The sequence below is a fragment of the Manacus vitellinus genome, unplaced genomic scaffold, assembly GCF_001715985.3.
Source record: "Manacus vitellinus isolate BGI_N305 unplaced genomic scaffold, ASM171598v3 scaffold_105_pilon, whole genome shotgun sequence".
NCBI classification, from domain to species: Eukaryota; Metazoa; Chordata; class Aves; order Passeriformes; family Pipridae; genus Manacus; species Manacus vitellinus.
This window is the reverse complement of record NW_021938824.1, coordinates 329,452-348,903: the sequence shown is the minus strand read 5'-3', so window position 1 is coordinate 348,903 and position 19,452 is coordinate 329,452. Positions and strand designations below refer to the sequence as shown.

The window sequence follows — 19,452 nt, the reverse complement described above, 5'->3', positions numbered from 1 at the left end:
CATCCATCCATCCATCCATCCATCCATCCATCCATCCATCCATCCATCCTCTCATCCATCCATCCCCTCATCCATCCTCTCATCCATCCATCCCCTCATCCATCCATCCCCTCATCCATCCATCCATCCATCCATCCCCTCATCCATCCATCCATCCATCCATCCATCCCCTCATCCATCCATCCATCACTCACCACCCACCCACCCCCGTCCCTGCCCTGGGGGTCTCGGTGCTCCTCGAGGCTCTGGGGAAGGCAGTGAGGGGTTGGGGGCTGTCCCCTTCCCCCCACAGCCAGTCCAACCAGCACCTCTGCCTGTCCCTGCAGCTTCTCCACCGTCATGCACCAGACAGTGAAGGAGTTGTCCCCCAAGTGCGAAGTGACCTTCCTGCAGTCGGAGGACGGCAGCGGCAAAGGCGCCGCGCTCATCACGGCCGTGGCCTGTCGCATCCGCGAGGCCGGGCAGCGGTAGAGGGGGAGCTCTGCCCACCAGCTTGGTTTCAGCAGAACAGGACGGTTCCTCCCCGACCCCTCCCTCCCTCGGTGCACACACTCACACACCCCTCCCCTCCGAGCAGACTTGTAGCTTTACTTGTTCTCCGAGGCGCCGCGGTGGGACTGGAGATGCCGTGGGCTCTGTACAAAGTGTTGTCGTAGGAGTTTCCTTGCATGCCATAAAACCACCTGTCGAGTAAAGCTCACAGTGTCTTTTGGCTTCTCCCTGCATTCCCAGGCAGAGCTGGAGCTGTCCCACCCGCAGCCTCCTCCATCACACCCCAGCTCTCCTCCCACCCCTCCAACCTCCTGCCCCTCCCCTCGTAGGGATAATGCTCAGATAATTAAGACACTGCATTGTCACTTTAATGGTACCTATTTATGTTTGTCGAGTCGTAGGTGTCCGTGCTGTAGAAGCAAACCTCTAAGATTGGGCTAAAGACCTCCACTAGTCTTTTACCCTGATCAAGGCTGTATTATTTCCATGAAAGTCATGGTAACTCTTAAAGCACAGGGTGCAGAATTCCAACGGCGTGGGCCGAGGCTGCACTGGAGGTACCACGTACCTCCCTTGGTGAGCAATATTAGAGAACCTGCTGGAGCCAGCTCAGAGGGGCCCCTCGACCTGCTCCAGCAGAGCACGTGCCTGGAAATAATTGGGGACTCAGGGTCTAATCCCATTTCCTGACCTCTCCCCCACGCCCCAAGTAGAGTGTAGGAGCGTGGCATGTACGTAGGGTTACACCCCTGGCACCACTCCCCCTTCCTTCCCCGGTGCACGTGTGGGCACGAGGGGCTGCCACGGGTCAGTGTCCCCCCCGGAGCCCCCCACTCGTGGCCGTGTGTCTGCCCCCGGCGCGGTGAGTCCGGTTTGCTTTGTGTCTGTGAAATAGTTCTGCGGCTGCAGCCTTTAGGTGGCACCTGGATTTATACACTGTATATTTATGTTTTAAGAGATCTGACGTCTTTTTATGTACATAGTCTGGGGGGGTTGTATGGCTTAGTTTTAACGTCACCTTTTCATGTCATTGAAGAATGGTACAGAGTAATTATTTTCTCTTTTTTTTTTCTTGTGTAATTTTTTTTTTTTTTAATTTAAAATTTTCTTGGGGTAGAACTGGAGGAAGAGACCCAAATTCCTGAGGATGGCTGTACAAAAGGTTTGGGCATTCTGACTTTATCACCAGGACAAAAGGGAAAGCAGAAAGCCAGGGAGCAGCGGGGCCCTGCGGTAATGGTGATGCTGCCGGGTTTAGGCTGGGTTTAACCCTAAGAGAGGTTTTATTTTGTCCCCTGCCCTCCCCAGCTGTGCTCTGGAAGGTCATGTGGGTGGGTGAGATGACCCCAGGGCTCTGCAGGGCTCTCGACCTCCTGTCACCGTCCTGGCTGAGCACCGACGGTGCCCGTGGGATCTCAGAGAGGCACCACGAAGCCAACCCCACCTCCTCGGGGAGGTGACAGGAATTGGTGTCACTTCATTCCCATTTGGCATCCTCAGGGCTGTCTGAGTGTCCCCAGGGACACAGCATCACTTGTGTGCCACAGCAAAACACAGAGATTAATTTTTGCCAACATAAAAGTCTGGATGAACTAAACCCTGCAGGGTCTCTGCCCCGGGGAGCAGAGGCCAACAGAGGGGGGGGGTTCCTGTAAATATTTAGCAGAAGATAATGAAATTCCAGTGATGTACAAAAAAAGATAATAACTAATAATCCCCACAAACAGCCCTTCAGATTGGAGGATAGAGTTTTTGTCTATTTTTATGTATATTTTTATACTGCTTGGGGTAACCTCATTACCAGAAGTCTCTTTTCTGTGTTGGGGGTCAAGTTCAGTAGCACAATTTTAAAGCAAAGTTACTCTTTTGGGCATTTTAAATGCTTATTTTTTTATAAGCCTCGAGGCAATAATAACAAATAAAACCTGTGTATAGAAATGATGTAAGAAACCAAGTTTAGTGGAAGTTTTAGAAGGTGTCAAATAAATTCTTGAAGGATGATACAGAAATCCTCTAATCTGGTACCAAGCAGTTTTGTGTGATTTTTTTCTCAGAAAACCAGCATTTTGCCTACTGAAAAATGGAAACAGAGATGTTTTTAGCTGCTGAACTGTGCAGAGTTGCATTAGTGGCTGTTTTTACTCTTAGCCAGTTGTTCCCCTTCTGAAATCTGTAGTGTTTTCATTGGTTAGTGAGAGGAATTCTATACAACAGTAGTTTCGGGGCAGAATGGGAAAGATTGGGGTCTGAGCAGCCCTGCTTTTGATTCAGGCTCCGATCACTGGAGCAGGTGACTGACAGGGGGAGAGAGAAAGGTGGGGAGCTGAGTTTGGAGCAGGGTCACCACAGTCCCCTCACCTGTGTGGGGTGAAGGATGGGCTGGAGAGGGGCAGGAAGGATCAGCCCCGAGCTCACGGGGCAGGGGGGTGGGTTTTTGGCTGGGTTTGGTCAGAGGGACACATCCCTGGATACCCACCTGGATATCCAGGAGAACCCCTTAAGGCCAGGAAGCTTTTGCTTTGACTCAGAAGGAAGCAGGGCCTGGAATGTTCCCAGTTCAAAGCAATACTTGAAGCGTTAGAAGACCCCTGGGTCCCCTGGGAGCAGATCTGCCCTCCAGGGCTGGCAGGAGGGGCTGTGGGACGACCTGCAGGGATCTGTGCTCCCACAGATCCTGTGGGATCTGTGCTCCTTGTTGTGCCCCCGGGGGTGAGCACCGGGTGTTTCCTGTTCAGTCTGACTGTGGTGGCTGGGACCTCACGCCATGGGATGTTCTGTGAATGTGTTAAAATGAAGAAGGGAAGATTAAATCCTAATTATTGATATGAAGGGAAGATCAAATCTGTAGGGACAGACAGACAGACTGCTCAGACTGACTTGCCCAGTCTGTGTCTTCCCTCCAGGAAGAAGCGCTGCTTTGTGGATTTAGGATGGCTTTGTTTTACTTGGTTGTTCCCATTTGGATGCATTTTCTTTGCACTCCTGGTGTTCCAGCACGTTCCCAGGCAGGCAGGCAGACAGGCAGCAGAGTCTCTGGCCTTTCCTCCCTAGCAATTCTCTCCTCGTTGGTACTTTGGCCAGGATTTTATGGGAGTTTTAATATATATATAGTTATATATAAACACGATCAGCATATACACAAATATATATATAAACAACCAGCAAATTATTGAGCCTGGCAAGTGGAATTTACCTCTTCCCTTCCTGGAGTCCAAGGCTGCTTAGGGAGAAGCTCACATTCTGTCACCCAGGGTGTGCAGTTCCTATCTGTGGGCACAGACCTCTGGCCCCGGGTGCAGTTTGACCCCAGATAAGCGGTGCCTGCTCTCCCTTATCAGACAATCCAAACCAGCTGGCAGAGACAAGGGGGTGAAAGGTCCGAGTGCACGGGAGGGGAGAGGTGTAAAACTGTGGCAACAACCACCGTGCAAGGGTGATACCAGGTAACAACAAAATCAACTGGGCTGGGGCAGCCCTGAGCCCCCAGCCCAGCACAGCCCCCTCCCCTCCAGCAGGCGAGGGACAAACCTGCTCCTGGCACATCATTGGCTTGCTCTGGTAAAACAATGAAAGCAAAAAGAGGCAATTCCTGCTCACAAGGGAAATCTGGAGAGAGGGAAATTCTCTCCCTTGTGACATCCTGAGCAGTCTGAAACCTTTCTGGCCTGAAGCAAAGAAAATGCATCTGGATGTGGGCGCTGGCTCCACGGGCAGGGGAGTCATAAAGCCAAAGACTGTGTGGCTGCAGAAACGAGTGCTGTAGATTCACCTGATGTTGTTCTTTCGTGTTTACAATATTTATTTTTAGCAATTGACTGCAATGATATTATATATAGGCTTCCTTATTTTTGTACTTTTCATACCGTTCCCCCGAGTGTGGTGTTTGTACTGCCCATGTCCCCCGGCCACCACTGCTGCTCCTGTCAGTGACAATAAAGAGAGAAAAACCACCACCCACTGCGGGAATTGTGTGTGCTTCGCTTCCTGGGCTCCCCTCACCCCCTCTGAAACCCCTGAGGAAGGGTCCCCACCCGTCCCAAATCCCCGCTCCTGGTCCCTGGGAAGAGGGAGGAAGCTGGGAAGGGGGTTGTTTCCTTGCACTGACAGTCCCCCCCCAGCCAGGGGGGCAAGGGAGGGCACAGGACACTCAGGGATAAGGGAAGGGGTCCTTCCTGTCTGGAAAAGAATTCCAAGAGGAGTTTCCTGCTCCACAGTCTCATGCCCTCATCACACTGGAGGGTGGTGGGTGTCCAGCACAGGACTCCTGCCCCGGGTGAGCAGGGCAGGGGGGGCCCAGGATCCAGGGGAATCCTGGGATCCAGGGGAATCCTGGGATCCAAGGGGGTGAGGGCAGAGCAGGATCAGGCCCTGAATGGGGGTGCAGAGCCCTGCAGAGCTCAACCCACCCCCACAGCTCAGACTGCAGCCCTGGTGCTGAAAACAACCTGGGGTTGATGTCCCTGTTCCCCTCTGCCCTTAACCAGCAGCCCCTGCTGCTGTCCACTGAGTCCAGGATGGCTTCAAAGAGTTGGTACGTCCACTTAAAGCCAGAATTAAGGGTCTAAATACAATAAATTTGATGCTGTAGCAGCTGAACACCTTAAAATGCTTCTGCCCTGCTGCCAAAGCCATGTGACACGAGATCACACAGAGGTGCTGAATCCACAGGCTGAATCCAACACAGAAAGCTATTCCCAGCAGGAAAGGACAGACAAGGGCAGTATTCCACTTGAAATCATTTATTGACAAGTTGTCATGTTTTTCCATCTTGCCCAACACATTTTTATCCTTGTTGTATAGTACAAATGGTTTTATATTTTTCTGACATTAAAAAAATAGGCTAAAGAGGCAAAAATTCCCAGTTGAAATCCAAAAATCCTGCTGTAAGAATTCAAAATTGCAAGAGACAAACATAAAACCCAACAAAGACCAAAGAGAGTGTGCCATGACACGACTCATCAAACCCACTGGAGAGGAATCCCTTGTTCCCAGCTCTGCCTTTGGATCCTGTGACCTTGTGAACTGGTGTGAAGTTGGTGTTCCACATAAAAGGCACTCAAAGGTCACAAGTTCCTGAGCTAACACGGGATGTATTCCCAAGGTAAGAGCTAAAACAAGCCACAGAAAATGTTTAAGAACTGGTATTTGGTTTGTGTAAGTAGAGTCAGAACCCCAGCTGAGAGTTGCTGCTGCTGGGACTCAAATGATGGTGAGGAGTATTTGCAGTACATGGAAAAAAAAATTCACTTAAGAACATCCTTATTAGCAAATTAATGTGCTAAAAAAGAGAGAAAAATTGGCTGCAATGTTGAAACAAGACTAAGAATGAAATGTCTGCTTGTGAGCTGCCAAAAAGGCTCAAAACCAAGCAGGTGGGAAAAGCTGTGCAGTTAAATAACCAAAGTCGAGAGGCCACATTTACACAGATTATTTGGCCCTAACAGAAAAGGACCAGAAAAATAAGCAGAATATGGATCTGGTATTTACAGATCAGTTATTAAAAAAACCCCAAAACAACAAATAAACAACCCAAACCCACACATCCTACAGCGTGTGCTCAGAATCCAACAGTGAAGTTCCCAAGTTGATCCACACAAACTCCCCATGTCCCATTTGGCTCAGTTTTCACCCAGAAGAACCCAAGAGTCACACTTCCCAAACATGGACCAGCTGCTGCCCGAAGCTGCAGAGCAGAACTAAGGTCAGAACCAGAAGGATGCCTGGGCCTGGCCTGTCTGGTTGCTCCTCTTGTCTCCAGAGCTGCAGAGGACACCCCGAGGCCGGGGATGTTTTTGGGTCTGAGGCCTGGCTGTCCCAGCTCAGGGTGGCACTGGGGTGGGGAAGCAGCTCCAGGGGGGCAGAGGGGCTGCCAGGGGCCTCCAGAGGGGCTGCCAGGGGCCTCCAGAGGCGGCTGCCAGGGCACCCCAGAGGGCTGCAGGGCGGCCTCCAGAGGGCTCCAGGGCCCCGGGGGGCCTCAGGCTTCCAAATTCTCCAGCAGGGCCTCGCCGTCCGCCCTCTTCTCCGGGGTTGTGTACAGGAAGTTGCAGCAGATGTAGAGGGGGAAGGTCAGGAGCCTGCTGTCCAAATTCATCACAATCTGCTCCTGCAAGCACATGGGACGTGGGGCAGGGGGACCAAGAGCACAGGGTTGAGACAACACTCACTCTGCAGTTAATGACTGTGGGTTAAAGTCAGAATATAAAAATAAACCCAAGACAGCAATTCCCCTTCACCTCCAGCAGATGGTTTATAGCATTGGCACTGATGAGACACTCTCAGGCTGCCCACAGCCCCAGAGCTCCCAGGCCTCTGCAGCACAGGGAACAACCACAGGAAAGCAAATTTATCCTCCAGCACTCCGGGAAGAAAAGGGCAGTTTTCAGTTTCGTGAGATTTCACCAACCAGGCAACACCCAACAGTCTGTATTTTAAAGTAAACTTCAGTTTGTGGGTAGGAATTTTTGGGTTTCACTTCGGGAACTGGTTTTGGGGTAGCAAAATCGAAACTTTACCCTACAGTGAAGATGGCACTGCCAGGGAAAGATTTTGTGTGTTCTCACCACCTCCATATCACTGCTGGCTGGGATCTCAGAAACTTGATTTACAAGTCTTGCACTTGCCTCAGTAAATTCTGCTGTCAGCAATGGGTGGGAAAGGGCACGTGCTCTAAGAAAGCTCTGCTCCTCTCTGGGGCTTGTACTCATTTATTTAATGCAGTAATAAATCCGACCCTTGAACAACATGTAGACATTCTTTTAACTCCTCAGTTTACAAGGGAGTCTTTGAATGAACTCCAAATTTGCCTCTAAGTAAGGATCCTGCTGAACAGATCACCCAGAGGGGTGATGTCAGCAGTGCTGGAAGGCTGGGAGAGCAGCAGGTCCAGACCAGGGCACTGGCAGCACACAGCAGCACCACGGGCACTCATTTCACTCATATGGGAACTCATTTCATATTATCAACACTAGTGAAGCCCACACTACCCCACTCTAGTTCCATTTCACAAATTAGCTTAATCACCCACTACCTCTGACAGGGACACTTGAGATTCCACACAAGCAACAACAAGAACAGCAACTCCCCTTCAAGGGCACTGGTGGCTTCTCTGCATTTTTTTCATGCCTTGGACTCCACAATTCAAGTTCAACAGTTCAGAACCCCAGAGACACACCTGGTCCTTCTCGAGGGTGAGGATCTGATAGCCCGTGGTCCTGCTGCAAACCATCTTCCCGCTGCTGTCGAAGGAGGCCAGACGTAACCTGGGGACAAGGGAGGGACCTGGCTCCAGAAGAGCCCGTGTTCCCAGCACGGGGAGCTCCTCAGAGGGGACAGCCCACGTTTGAAGGTAAGCAGTGAGCTGCAGGGAGCCCAGCCGGGCAGGGCTGTACCTGAAGGCGATGCTGCGCCGGGGCTGCAGGCTGACGGAGCCGCTGCACGGCTGGTTCAGCGTGTTGCGCTTGAAGATGATGTAGCGGTTGGTGTAGGTGACCAGCAGGTCGAAGCCGAAGTTGAAGCCAGTCCAGCGCCAGCAGTACTGCAGGACAGGAGGGAGAGCCAAAGGAACCAGCCTGAGCAGTGGCTGTGGCAGGGATGGTGAGTGCCACAGGAACAGTGACAGCCACTGCCCCAACAGTGGATGGTGAGTGTCACAGGAACAGTGACAGCCACTGCCCCAGCAATGGATGGTGAGTGTCACAGGAACAGTGACAGCCACTGCCCCAACAGTGGATGGTGAGTGTCACAGAAACAGTGACAGCCACTGCCCAAACAGTGGATGGTGAGTGTCACAGGAACAGTCGACAGCCCACATGTCCAACAGCATGGATGGTGAGTGTCACAGGAACAGTGAACAGCCCTGCCCCAACAGTGGACTGGTGAGTGTCACAGGAACAGTGACAGCCAATGCCATCCAACAGGGATGGTGAGTGTCACAGGAATGGATGGACAGCCACTGCAACAGTGAGTGGTGTTCACAGGAACAGTGACAGCCATGCCCCGAAACAGTGGATGGTGAGTGTCACAGGAACAGTGAGCAGCCACTGGCCCCAAACAGTCGGAATAGTGAGGTTAACAGGAAATGGTGACAGCCATGCCCCAAAGTGGATGGTGAGTGGCCAAGGAACAGTGACAGCCAGCTGCCCCCAACAGTGGATGGTGAGTGTCAAGGAACAGTGACAGCCACTGCCCCAGCAATGGATGGTGTCACAGAAACAGTGACAGCCACTGCCCCAACAATGGATGGTGTCACAGAAACAGTGACAGCCACTGCCCCAACAGTCCACCCTGGGAATGTGACCCCAGGTTGCAGAGATGGGGGGATTCAAGGGGGCCTGCCAACATCTGCCTGAAACACAAGATACTTGGTAGGGAACTGGCTGGCAGCCAGAGGACTGTGAGAGCAGCTGAGTGTCAGCTGCCTCCCTGACAGACAAAAATACACTGCACAAGTGCTGATAAAACACTCTGCACTGGGAAGGGGCTGCTCTGTGAGCAGCACTCACTGCAGGCCCCAGCCATGCCCAAAGCACTCCTTGGAGCACAACTTCCCGAGGTTAAGTGACTTCAGAAGAGAAAATTCATGTTTCCTGTTTTTTCACAAGATCTATTACCTAAAGACACAGATGTGTACGTGGAACACAGAGGTTCTGGTTGTGATTATTACACATTTTATCTAGAGAAGTTCCTTTTCCAGCTAAAAGGAAAATGATCAGAGCTCTATTTACTGCCTGTATTTTTCAAGTCTCAGATGACAGTCTCACATGAAAACAGTTTTCCCAAACACTGTCTCAGTTGCAGCACAAGAGCACCATGAAACACCAACCCCTCACTCCTTGCAGAGACAGCACGTGTTTCCATCCTTCTGGGGAGAACAAAATGATTTCTTTCTCCATGACATCTTTTGGATGCAGTTTGACAGTGGGGGCCTGAGTGTTTTGGGAATGCCTGACACACCTCAGCCTTTGCCCCACTTACATCACCGTCCTTGGCGAGTTTGCGACCACACCTCATGCTGTTCCCTTCCAGTTCCTCTTTATTTATTTCTTGGGGCCTGAAAAAAATAAAAGAGCATCTTTAAGGACACTTCAACAGCTTTGTATGATACCTTAACGTGGGAAAGATGAACAGACTGGAGTAAACTGGTCTGACCACACAATCACGGAATATCCTGAGTTGGAAAGGACCCACAGCCAACACCTCTAGCAGAGGTGTGACCAGATGAGCTCTCAGGGTCCCTTCCATCCTGAATTGTCCCATAAACATCCAATTACTCTATAAAACTGCCACACAAACCAGGCTGTGAGACCTCAGTTAGGCAGGACTTTTATGACAGAACTTTTCCAGATAACAAAGCTATAGCTGTTATCTCCAAGCCTCATAAAGACCCAAGACCTTTTTAAACACATCAGTCCCATCTCCCAGGCCCAAGCAGAAAGTGGTGCTGGGGCACAGCTGCAGGGCCCTGCAGAGCAGCAGTGCAGTGAAGCAGCAGCCACGAGACACTGAGAGGTTTCTCAAGGGGCTGGTTACACAACTTGCCTAAAAAACCCTCTTCCCTCAGTGCTCCTGACGTGCCAGAGCCTCTCTGCTCTGCCATCCCACACCAACAGCAGCTCCTTCCACCCAAGTCTCCTCTGGTGCTTCCACAGCCCTGCAGAGCCGCAGCAGGGAGAGCAGCCCCAGCTTTCCAGAGGTGTGGTACTCACTTCACACACAGTGACTTCATCAGCCAGCCAACCTCCACTGCCAGACAGTCTTGAAGTGACACCAGGCCAAGTTGTATAAGCCCCAGAGACATCAACCCCCCACAGGTCAAACTATACACCTGCAAGATCCAACAACATCCTCCAAGCTCCACAAGCCACAAGAAATGCAGCATCTGTTCTCTTCTACTGCTCACACCCCCCAGGAACTGGCAGCTAAAACTTTTATGAACAGAGCCTGGGTCTTTTCTCTCCATTTCTGCAAAAACCAACCCTGGGAGATGAAGTGTTTTATGAACAGGTTAAGCACATAAACTCATCACAGTAACCAAATTCACCCAAGAACCTCCCGTGTGCTTTTCCACATCTTCCAGCTGAACTGGTTCTGTGGCTGACCTAAATGCAGCAGTGGTGATAAAGGATTTATTTCTGTTTAAATAGTGACAAATTTCACAAACATTAGTCCATAATGCTCAGACAGACATGGCATCCCCCTCCCCACCCCTGGAGCAGCCTCAGATGATGCAAAACTTCAGCTTTAACCACTTCCATCAGCTGCCACACAGTGAACAGTCGAGTTATCCTATTTCCTCCTCAAACACTGCCAAAGAGACTGTTAGAGTAGAAACTATCCAGCCCTGGGCTCAAAAGATCTGTCTGGCTTCTGCCACAGAACACAAGTTTAATTAAAAATGATCCACTTTAGCACAAGTAGACCTTGAGCAGCTCCAGTTCCAAGCCACAAACTCCAGTGTTACATTAAAACATTCACCAATCCTGAAGAGTAAATAAAATGTTTAGTCCTTTTAAATGCAAACTTGTCAAGTAGAAGAGAAATACTTTCTTCTCCCCCTCCCTGAAGTTACCAAGAGCAAACACATGCCACGTGTCCAAGCAGTGCCATTTCCATGCTGGCAGTGTTGGGATGAGCAGGTGCAGTGACACTCTGCTCTGGGGGGGGTGTGGAAATAGAGCCCTAGTTCAGCTCAGGGGAGTCAGAGTCACATCTTGTTCCGATTCCCAAGGCTGTTTCCTTATCTCTGAGGGAAAAAATGTGCCGGGATATCAACACAGGCAGCAGGTGTGGGAGGAGGAGTGGCAGAGCTGGATAAAGGATGGGCTTATAAAACCTTAATTCTTTTCTTCCAGCTACAGGTTGGACAAACAGCCAAGACATCTGTGTTAACACAAAGGAACAGTTGCACGGGTTCCCTTCTAAGGCACAAGTTGCCAGCCCCAGGCCTCTGATGTAGGGTGGCAGCACAGGAGAGCTCCCAGGCCCCCAAACCCCACGGATCTCCTCAGAGACTGTGTGCTGTGCATGAGGTTCATTGCAGCTGAGCTGCCTGTGCTGACATTTCTGGGTTCCACTGTCTTTAAAAACATCTTAAAAAATCCCAGACTGCAAAAGGGAAAACTAGACAAGAAAAACACTCTACTCCTTCCAAGAGCCACTGAAACCCTCAGCTGCAGCTGAACATGAAAGCTGCTCTTTCCCAAGCTGGATGAACCCTATCATCCCCACTGCAGGCTGTGGGAACTCACTTTACCAGCAGCTCGTATATCCTCTGGCTGACAATTCTAATGCTCCCACTGCACTGCAGTGAACTACCAAAACACACCCAAATCAGCAAATACAGGGTCCTACCTGGTGTCAGAATTTTGGTGACTTAATGCTCACTTCCCCAGGAACTGTGGTTCCCCACAAGCCAGGAGGGTACGTTTGTCTGCTCCCAGATGCAGCCACAGCAGCAGTGCAAAAGTCTTCCCAAGAAAACATCACATCAGAAACAAGCTATGGCACCCAAAATTAATCTTTAGGAGTTGAATATGAGAGTCACAACTCTGTATTTCACCTCTACTGTTTCCCAGAGCACTGCTGCTGAAGAGAACCACTTCTTAAAGATCTTGACTATTCTTCAGATCACAGTTTGGGGGATTTTTTACACTATTACATGATAACAACAAAAGGAAGCAATTAGGGAAATATTTCCTATGTAACACATAACTGAGCTATGGAGCCACACCACAGGGTGTTGGGGTTAAAGCACAAGCTGTTTCAGAACAGAACTGTATGTATTTAAGAACAGTTCCACTGGCTGTTGGTTGGTCAGTAATGATCCAGCCAAACCCTCCACCTGAATAATCCTGAACTGCAACTGCCATGGAAGTACAGCAAGAGAACAGGGAAGACTTTCACCTTTAGGGAGGATGGGAGATCTGTAACTGAGCACTGCTGAAAAAGACTGTGAAAAGGGTTGGAGCAAGAACACAGCCTTGTTTCACACCATTGGTTATTAGAAAGGGCTCAGAAAGTGCATTGCCATATCTGACTTGGCCGTGCTGATCCTCATGGAGTGAGATGATCATTTTAAGGAATTTAGGGGGACAACCTAAACGTTCCAAAATCTGCCACAGACCTTTTCTGCTCACAGTATCGAAAGCCTTGGTGAGGTCGACAAAGGTTCCATAGAGACCTTTGTTCTGTTCCCTGCACTTCTCTTGCAGTTGTCTGAGGACAAATCCCATGTCTGTGGTGCTTCTGTTGGCTCTGAAACCACACTGACTTTCAGGTAGGATCCCTTCTGCTATAGTGGGTATTAGTCTGTTCAAGAGTATTCTTGCCAGGATTTTGCCAGCAATGGAGAGCAGAGTAATACCACAGTAATTTGAGCAATCAGATTTAATTCCTTTCTTCTTATACAAAGTGTTCTTGCTCCAACCCTATTCACAGTCTTTTCCAGCAGGATGCTCCAAAGGGCCACGGCAGACCTCGATGATCAGGACGGGATCTACATCCAATACTGTACTGATGGAAGCCTTTCCAACCCAAGGTGACTGAAGGCCCACACCAAGACCTTAAACCATCTTGTCCAGGAGCTGCTTTATGCTGGTGATGCCGCCCTTGTCACCCACACAGAAGCAGCTCTGCAGCGTTTGACATCCTGCTTTGCTGAGCTGCTGAGCTCTTTGGGCTGGAAGTCAGCTTAGAGAAGACAGAAGTTCTCCATTAACCTGCACCTCAGGAAGTCCCCCATCATCCCCATATCACCATTGGCAATCAGAGCTCAAATCAGTCCAGCAGTTTAATTACCTAGGCAGCCTCATCTCCTCGGATGGTGAGATTGATGGGGAGATAGATAACAGGTTAGCAAAGGCATATAGTGCTTTTGGAAAACTCCATAAAAGAGTATGGTGTAATAAACACTTGAAGAAAAGTACAAAGATCAGTATTTACAGAGCCACAGTGCTGTCTACTCTTTTATATGGGTCCAAATCATGGGTCATCTACAGCCACCACCTGTGTCCCCTGGAACTCTTCCATCAACGCTGCCTCCGCACAATCCTGAACATCCACTGGTCAGATGATGGGACCAATCCATCTGTTCTAGAACAGGCAGCAGTCACAAGCATTGAGGCCATGTTGCTGAGAACACAGCTGTGCTGGGCAGGGCACGTCTCCAGGATGAAGGACCAACCACCCCCTCCCTAAGATCCTGCTTTATGGGGAACTTGCCACTGGCTGCCGCAAGAGAGGAGCCCCGAAGAGGAGATACAAGGACTGCCTGAAACAACATCTCAGCCTTGGTCATACTGACCACCATAACTGGTCTGCTCTGGCCTCCAATGGGGAGGTCTGGAGACACACCATCTATAACGCTGCTGATGCCTTTGGGAACGCAGCAGGATCACCCTTGAGGAGAAAAGACAACACAGAAAGAATCGTGTCCTGCAGAATATTCCACCTAAGGAGTCTTTCTGCTGTGCCTTTTGCAACTGGACATGTCTATCTTGTATTGGCCTTTTTAGCCACCAGCGTGTTTGGAACAAACGTGGGGAGAGCCCTTCCCAAATCTTCGTTCACGAAGCCCGGCCATGATGATGACTGAACTGAACACTGCCCCTGGTTCAGATCAGGTCAGTGGTTCTCACACCTTCCAGCCTGTGATCAATCAGTGAACTCTCCCGTCACAACCCAACCTGCCCATCTCCACACGCTGGGCTGACACAGCTTTGGGAGAAATAAACCACTGGGTTTGCTGGTTTTTGGAAGGTTACAGACATTTTGCAGCTGCCTGACCTGGCATTTATTCTCCACAAAGCACTTTAGGAACCAGGAGAGAAGAGAAAGACAGGGACAACTCCCCCATTTTGCCACAGTTCTGGTGCTTGGAAAGAGTTCAGGGGACTTGGCTCATGGCAACGTGGCAAAGAGCAAGCAGGAGGCAGGGGAACAGCTGGGGGAACACACACATGTGTAACACACACTAATCACACACAACCCACTGCCAGGCACAGGCTCAGCATCCCAGACACCACTCAGGGCTTACACACAGGACAGCCCAGCCCAGTCCAGCCCTGGGGAGGGCATGGAAACACCCCCCACACATGGGAGCTGGCAGGGAATTCCACAGTCAGAGAATCACGGAATATGCTGAGCTGGAAGAGACCGACTAGGATCATCGAGTCCAGCTCCTGGCCTTGCACAGACACCCCAACAATCCCACCCTGTCCCTGAGAGTGTTGTCCAAACCCTCCCGGAGCTCTGGCAGCCTTGGGGCCGTGACCAAACCCTGGGGAGCCTGGGCAGTGCCCAACCACCCTCTGGGGCAAGAACCTTTTCCTGAGATCCAACCCAAACCTCCCCAGCTCAGCTGCATTTCCTCACTGCCAAGGCAATGCCAACACTGTGCAGCATGTGGTCTAGGAAGGAGAAAAGATGGGATATAAAACTGTAGGATTATGGAGAGAATGGGGTCTCAGCAGTGGAGAAGGATGCCCTGCCTGAGGAAAGCTGGAGAGCTGGCAGAGGAGAGATGTCAAACACAACCCTGAGGGGGAAAGGCTGTGAAAGGAGAGGGGAATGGGGGAACAGGTGACAGGATGCTGGGCCCTGCTGGGTGCTGGGCCCTTGCTTGCTGCCTGGGGGGCCAGGACGGGAGGGGCAGGAACAAAGGTTACTGTGAAGTTATCCCTGCACAAACAAAAAAGGATGGATTGCCTCCTGCACCAACACAGTTCCACTGCCCCCCAGCCTCCTGCCCACCCAGCCCAGGACAGAACAGGCCTCTCCATCTGCAGCACTGTTCCCAAAGTATCCTGGAATTGGAAGGCTCAGAAATGACCCTTTTGCAGCCTTGACACTCACTGCAAAGCAAAGTGCTGGTGAGAAGCATTAACCAACATAACAGAAGATACAGAATGTGTGTCCCCCACCCAGCATTGCCCTCTGGTCCCACTCTACCAGTTTTCCAGAGCTCTGCTGGTTAAAGGATGGGAGCCCAAGGGAACAGGCAGCCCCACAGAGAGCAACAGTTTAAAACCACTAAAGTATCCTTACTCCCCCCAAAACCACTGAAATATGCTTCCTCCCCCCCTTAATGTAAACTCCCAAATTAATCATGTCAGAATTTATATGAGGAAGGTTTCTAATTTAGGAAAGAAAGAAAAGAAAGCCTGTAATATACCTACCCAATATCATTGTCTTGTTCTGCTCTGAGCATGGCAAACCACTGCTGTTTGTAAACAGAGGACAGCCATTCTAAAATTGAAAAAAAAATAAATAAGCTTGTTGTCTTTGCTGCTTGGAGTGGGGATGGTCATAAACATTTGAAATAGAGGAATAAAATGACATTAAAATAATGAAGTTACACTTGTTAGCTGGATGACCTAAGCAACCAACCCCCTGATAGCTCCCTGTGTTCTCCAGCTCCAGCCTCAACCACAGGAGAAGGGATACAGAGAAACATCCACAACCAACAGGCAGGAACTCCAGACTATGCTCATCTCCTCAAACATTCACCACTTCAAAAAGTGATGCAACTCAACACGTTTTCTCAGCACACAAAGCTCTGTTCAGCCAAGGGGCTTGTTAACAACCCCTTGGGAGAAGATGCTGCTTTCTGAATCCCCAGTGGAATTTTACACAAGTTACACAAGAAGAAAACAGAATCAAGGATAAAGGAAACAGTGACTTAGCACAGATATAGTAAAACAAATAGAAATTGTGCCCTGCTAGGAATAAAAACAACTCATGTCTTCCTTGGAGAACACACAAAGATTTTATCAGTTCTGTTAATTTAATGTTGCAACGAGAGATAAAACAGAACAAACCCAAACAGTTTGTCAGGCAGTTACACAGAGGGGATCCCAGGCACCAAGAGCACAGGGTGCAAGAAGTTCTCAGTGGAGATAATGAACAGGGGCAAGGTCATGGATGAGAACCAGCACTGGGGGAATGGGCTGGGTGAGAGGAAGAAGAACCACTGGGACTACAACCAAAGCAGGAGCTGATGGAGGGGACAGAAGGGAGGAGGGGTGAGATCACATGGCTGAGATCGACTTACAGCTCCCAGAAGGAAAAATTAAAACCAGCCCTTGTCCTACTGACTCTAGAGTGAGAATTCAGACTGTGACTGGAGCAAACTGGGAATTCATCAAAGTACAACAAAGTGTAAAAATGAATTAAGGAAAATTGTGCAGGGAAGGGCCATAGAATGGATGTGTCAGAAGGGAAGGAATAAAAGCAAATCAGGAGGGAGAGCATCTTCTCTATTTGTTTATGTGTATGGATCTATTCATACCTCATATTTCAACTGCAGTTCATCTGTTAATTTCTAGACATTAAGAAGGAAAGTACAGCTTAGGAAATGTTCAGAAGTCACCAAGTAAAACAGAACAATGAACACTGTGTTCACACAGACACATTATGTACTTCTGCCTCTTGCACCTTTCCTGCCCAAAGGACAGTCTTGTGAACTCCTAACACAGAATTTCAGTTTTCTCCTGCAGGTCCTACACACACAGAGGGTATAAAAGTGAATAAATAAATAATCACAGCATTACTTTCAACTACTCAGTGTGATTTCCTTCTTTACCTCAAGAGGAATTTCATCCAGAATTATCTAAAAGGCTTCCACCAGAACACAAGGTCCCCAGCAAAGTCCCCCTTCTGCAGGCCCTCAGCTATGAAGCATCCCCTCAAATGCTGGATGCTGGCAGCCTGTCCCAAAGTGAGCCCCAGGATTTATCTAAACCTCCTTGCAAAGGAAGAGCAACAGTTTTGATTGAACACAGCTTTTGGCTGCACACTGGAATGAAGAGATTATAAGGGCTGGTGAGTCCAAAGCTCTGGGATCCTCCTGGCACAGGAGCTGCTCCTCCTTCCCCTGTGCCACAGTGCCACCCAGCCACGGCAGGGCACTGCACCAGCACTGCTCTGCACACCCTGGGACACAACTCCTGCTGCTGCTTCACCAGCACCAGCAAATCAGCCCCAGAGCTGCAGTCAGTCCTGCCAGAATCCTTCCTCTGACACACACAGGTAAAGGCTTCTGGATTTGAGAACTGACACAACATTTACTCCCTGAAGAACAGCAAGGGAAGGCTGCCCATCCCAGCCCATCCCAGAGCTGGGCAGTGAGAACCACAGAAAGGTAAGAGATGGCAATCAAGTGTAGCTCCTGCAAATTGCTGGTTTGCAACATTTTATTCACATGCTGACAAAGGCACTTCATAACAGTGCGTTGTTCTCCTCTATCATCATTAAATTAAAGATCTAAAGGGTCATTAACCCAAAGTTATTCTTTATAATGACTTTTGCACTGTGCCTATAACCTTTACCAGTATCACTCTGAAGTAAGATGGATTCTATTTACTTTATACATCACTTGATCATGTAAAATATCACATATCAAAGCTCAGAGCTGTTCTTTGGGGATTTTTATGCATAACAAAATGTTATCACTTGCTGGAGGTCAAGCAAGTGTGCTCTGGGCACACCAGAGCACACCACTCCCACCTGTGTGGAAGTGCTGCCTCCCCCTGAGGCTCAAAGAACACCCTGAGAGGGGCATTTTGAGCACAGGACAACAGAGTTCCTTCCTCTTCTACTTCATAAGACCCAGTGCAGAAAACAGTCTCTTCTCCAGCTATTAAGGTACTAATTTAAACCAGAACTGGAAGGAGGGAAAGCCAGTCCCTTTGAGCAGTAACTTCATTTTCACTCAAGAGATGGGCAGATTTCTGGGGAGGAAAGGCCCTGCTCCCTCCCCACAGGCACAGAGAGCCCTAATCCAGCTTCTGAGAACATCTTTCCAACATTTCAAAGGGGCAGAGAGAGGAGCTCAGGGTTGGTCAGACATTCAGCCACAAAGAGTGATTAAGTCATTGTTGCTGGCAGAGACAGGACATGGCAGCACAGGAAAGGCAAACTGAAGTGACCCTACACCAGCTCAATGGCAAGGAAAGCTTCTCAGGAGGATCTAACAATTCCACCAGGCTTCAAAGGAAACATCCCAACTCGGCATCACAGCATCATGATGACATCTACAGCAGCATGAAGGGAAAAGCCAACACGAGATGAAAAAAAATTAACTTTATAGCAGCATAATTCAAAGACAGGTTAAACATTTACATAAGGCAGGGCTCCACTGTGACCCCCAATGCTGCAGGAGTGGACTTATCTACTTCATATCTCAAGTATGGAGAGGTGACAAGAACACAATGTCAAGAAATTACAAATAAAAGTGATGAACAGCTCAATAAATTCAGTTTTAATTGGCACGTGGTTATTACACCCACACACAGACATCACAGACACACGTGAATGGAGAGTTATATTTTTTTAAACCCACGTCAAACTCTGTATGTGACAGCCAGGAGAAAACTGGCAGAGTTAAGATGCAAAAATCATTGCAAGGATTCAACTCTGACAAGGGAACTTTGACCAGAGGGAAATGGGAACAAGGACACCAGGAGCCAAATTCAAAGGGGGAGCACGAGAGTTCCAAACACTTACAAGGAGCACTACTGACCTGGCTGAGAGAAGGGAGAAAAGAAGAAAAGGGAAGAAGAAGGAGGGGCACGTGTTTCCCATGATAAGAGAGAGGAATGATGGTGGGAAAACATTTTCAAGTGAGAGCCCAGCTTGATAACCCATTTCCAGCCTTATTCATCCAAGAGCAGCCAGGTTCACACAGCTGCTGAGCAGGGAACAGAGATCTGGGCACTCAGATTTCAGCAGCAAGATGAGAAGGGGCTTTTCATTTTCCAGTGATACTTTGATGTAACAGCAGCAATCTCCAATAACATGAGCATTTCCCTCTCTGGGCTTCAAAAAGCACACGGCCCTAGAAGGGGGATGTATTTTATACAAGTCAAAGTGCAAATAAAACGTCAAGAGCAATATATTTGAATATCCTCTCTGCCCCAAATTATCCTAAATCTGTCAGTAAACATCACTTGTCCTGGAAGAGAG

General features: G+C 49.3%; 2 protein-coding genes across 2 annotated transcripts in view; one reads left to right on the top strand and one right to left on the bottom strand.

The window, feature by feature from the left end:
• The window catches only part of LOC103753866 (hexokinase-2), a 21,204-nt gene extending 16,755 nt beyond the window's left edge, over nucleotides 1-4,449 (top strand). Inside the window, exon 17 of the mRNA XM_018088564.3 lies at nucleotides 327-4,449. Within this exon, the coding sequence (XP_017944053.2) occupies nucleotides 327-471 (145 nt within the window). The 3' untranslated portion in view covers nucleotides 472-4,449. The remainder of the gene's footprint in view (nucleotides 1-326) is intronic.
• A 766-nt stretch (nucleotides 4,450-5,215) lies between these two features.
• Nucleotides 5,216-19,452, bottom strand: part of GMCL1 (germ cell-less 1, spermatogenesis associated) — a 22,239-nt gene continuing 8,002 nt past the window's right edge. The window contains exons 9-14 of the mRNA XM_029963983.1: nucleotides 15,666-15,735; nucleotides 9,466-9,541; nucleotides 7,881-8,026; nucleotides 7,664-7,751; nucleotides 6,455-6,595; nucleotides 5,216-6,389 (exon numbers count right to left, since the gene is read on the bottom strand). Coding sequence (XP_029819843.1) covers nucleotides 6,467-6,595; nucleotides 7,664-7,751; nucleotides 7,881-8,026; nucleotides 9,466-9,541; nucleotides 15,666-15,735 — 509 coding nt within the window. The 3' untranslated portion in view covers nucleotides 5,216-6,389; nucleotides 6,455-6,466. The remainder of the gene's footprint in view (nucleotides 6,390-6,454; nucleotides 6,596-7,663; nucleotides 7,752-7,880; nucleotides 8,027-9,465; nucleotides 9,542-15,665; nucleotides 15,736-19,452) is intronic.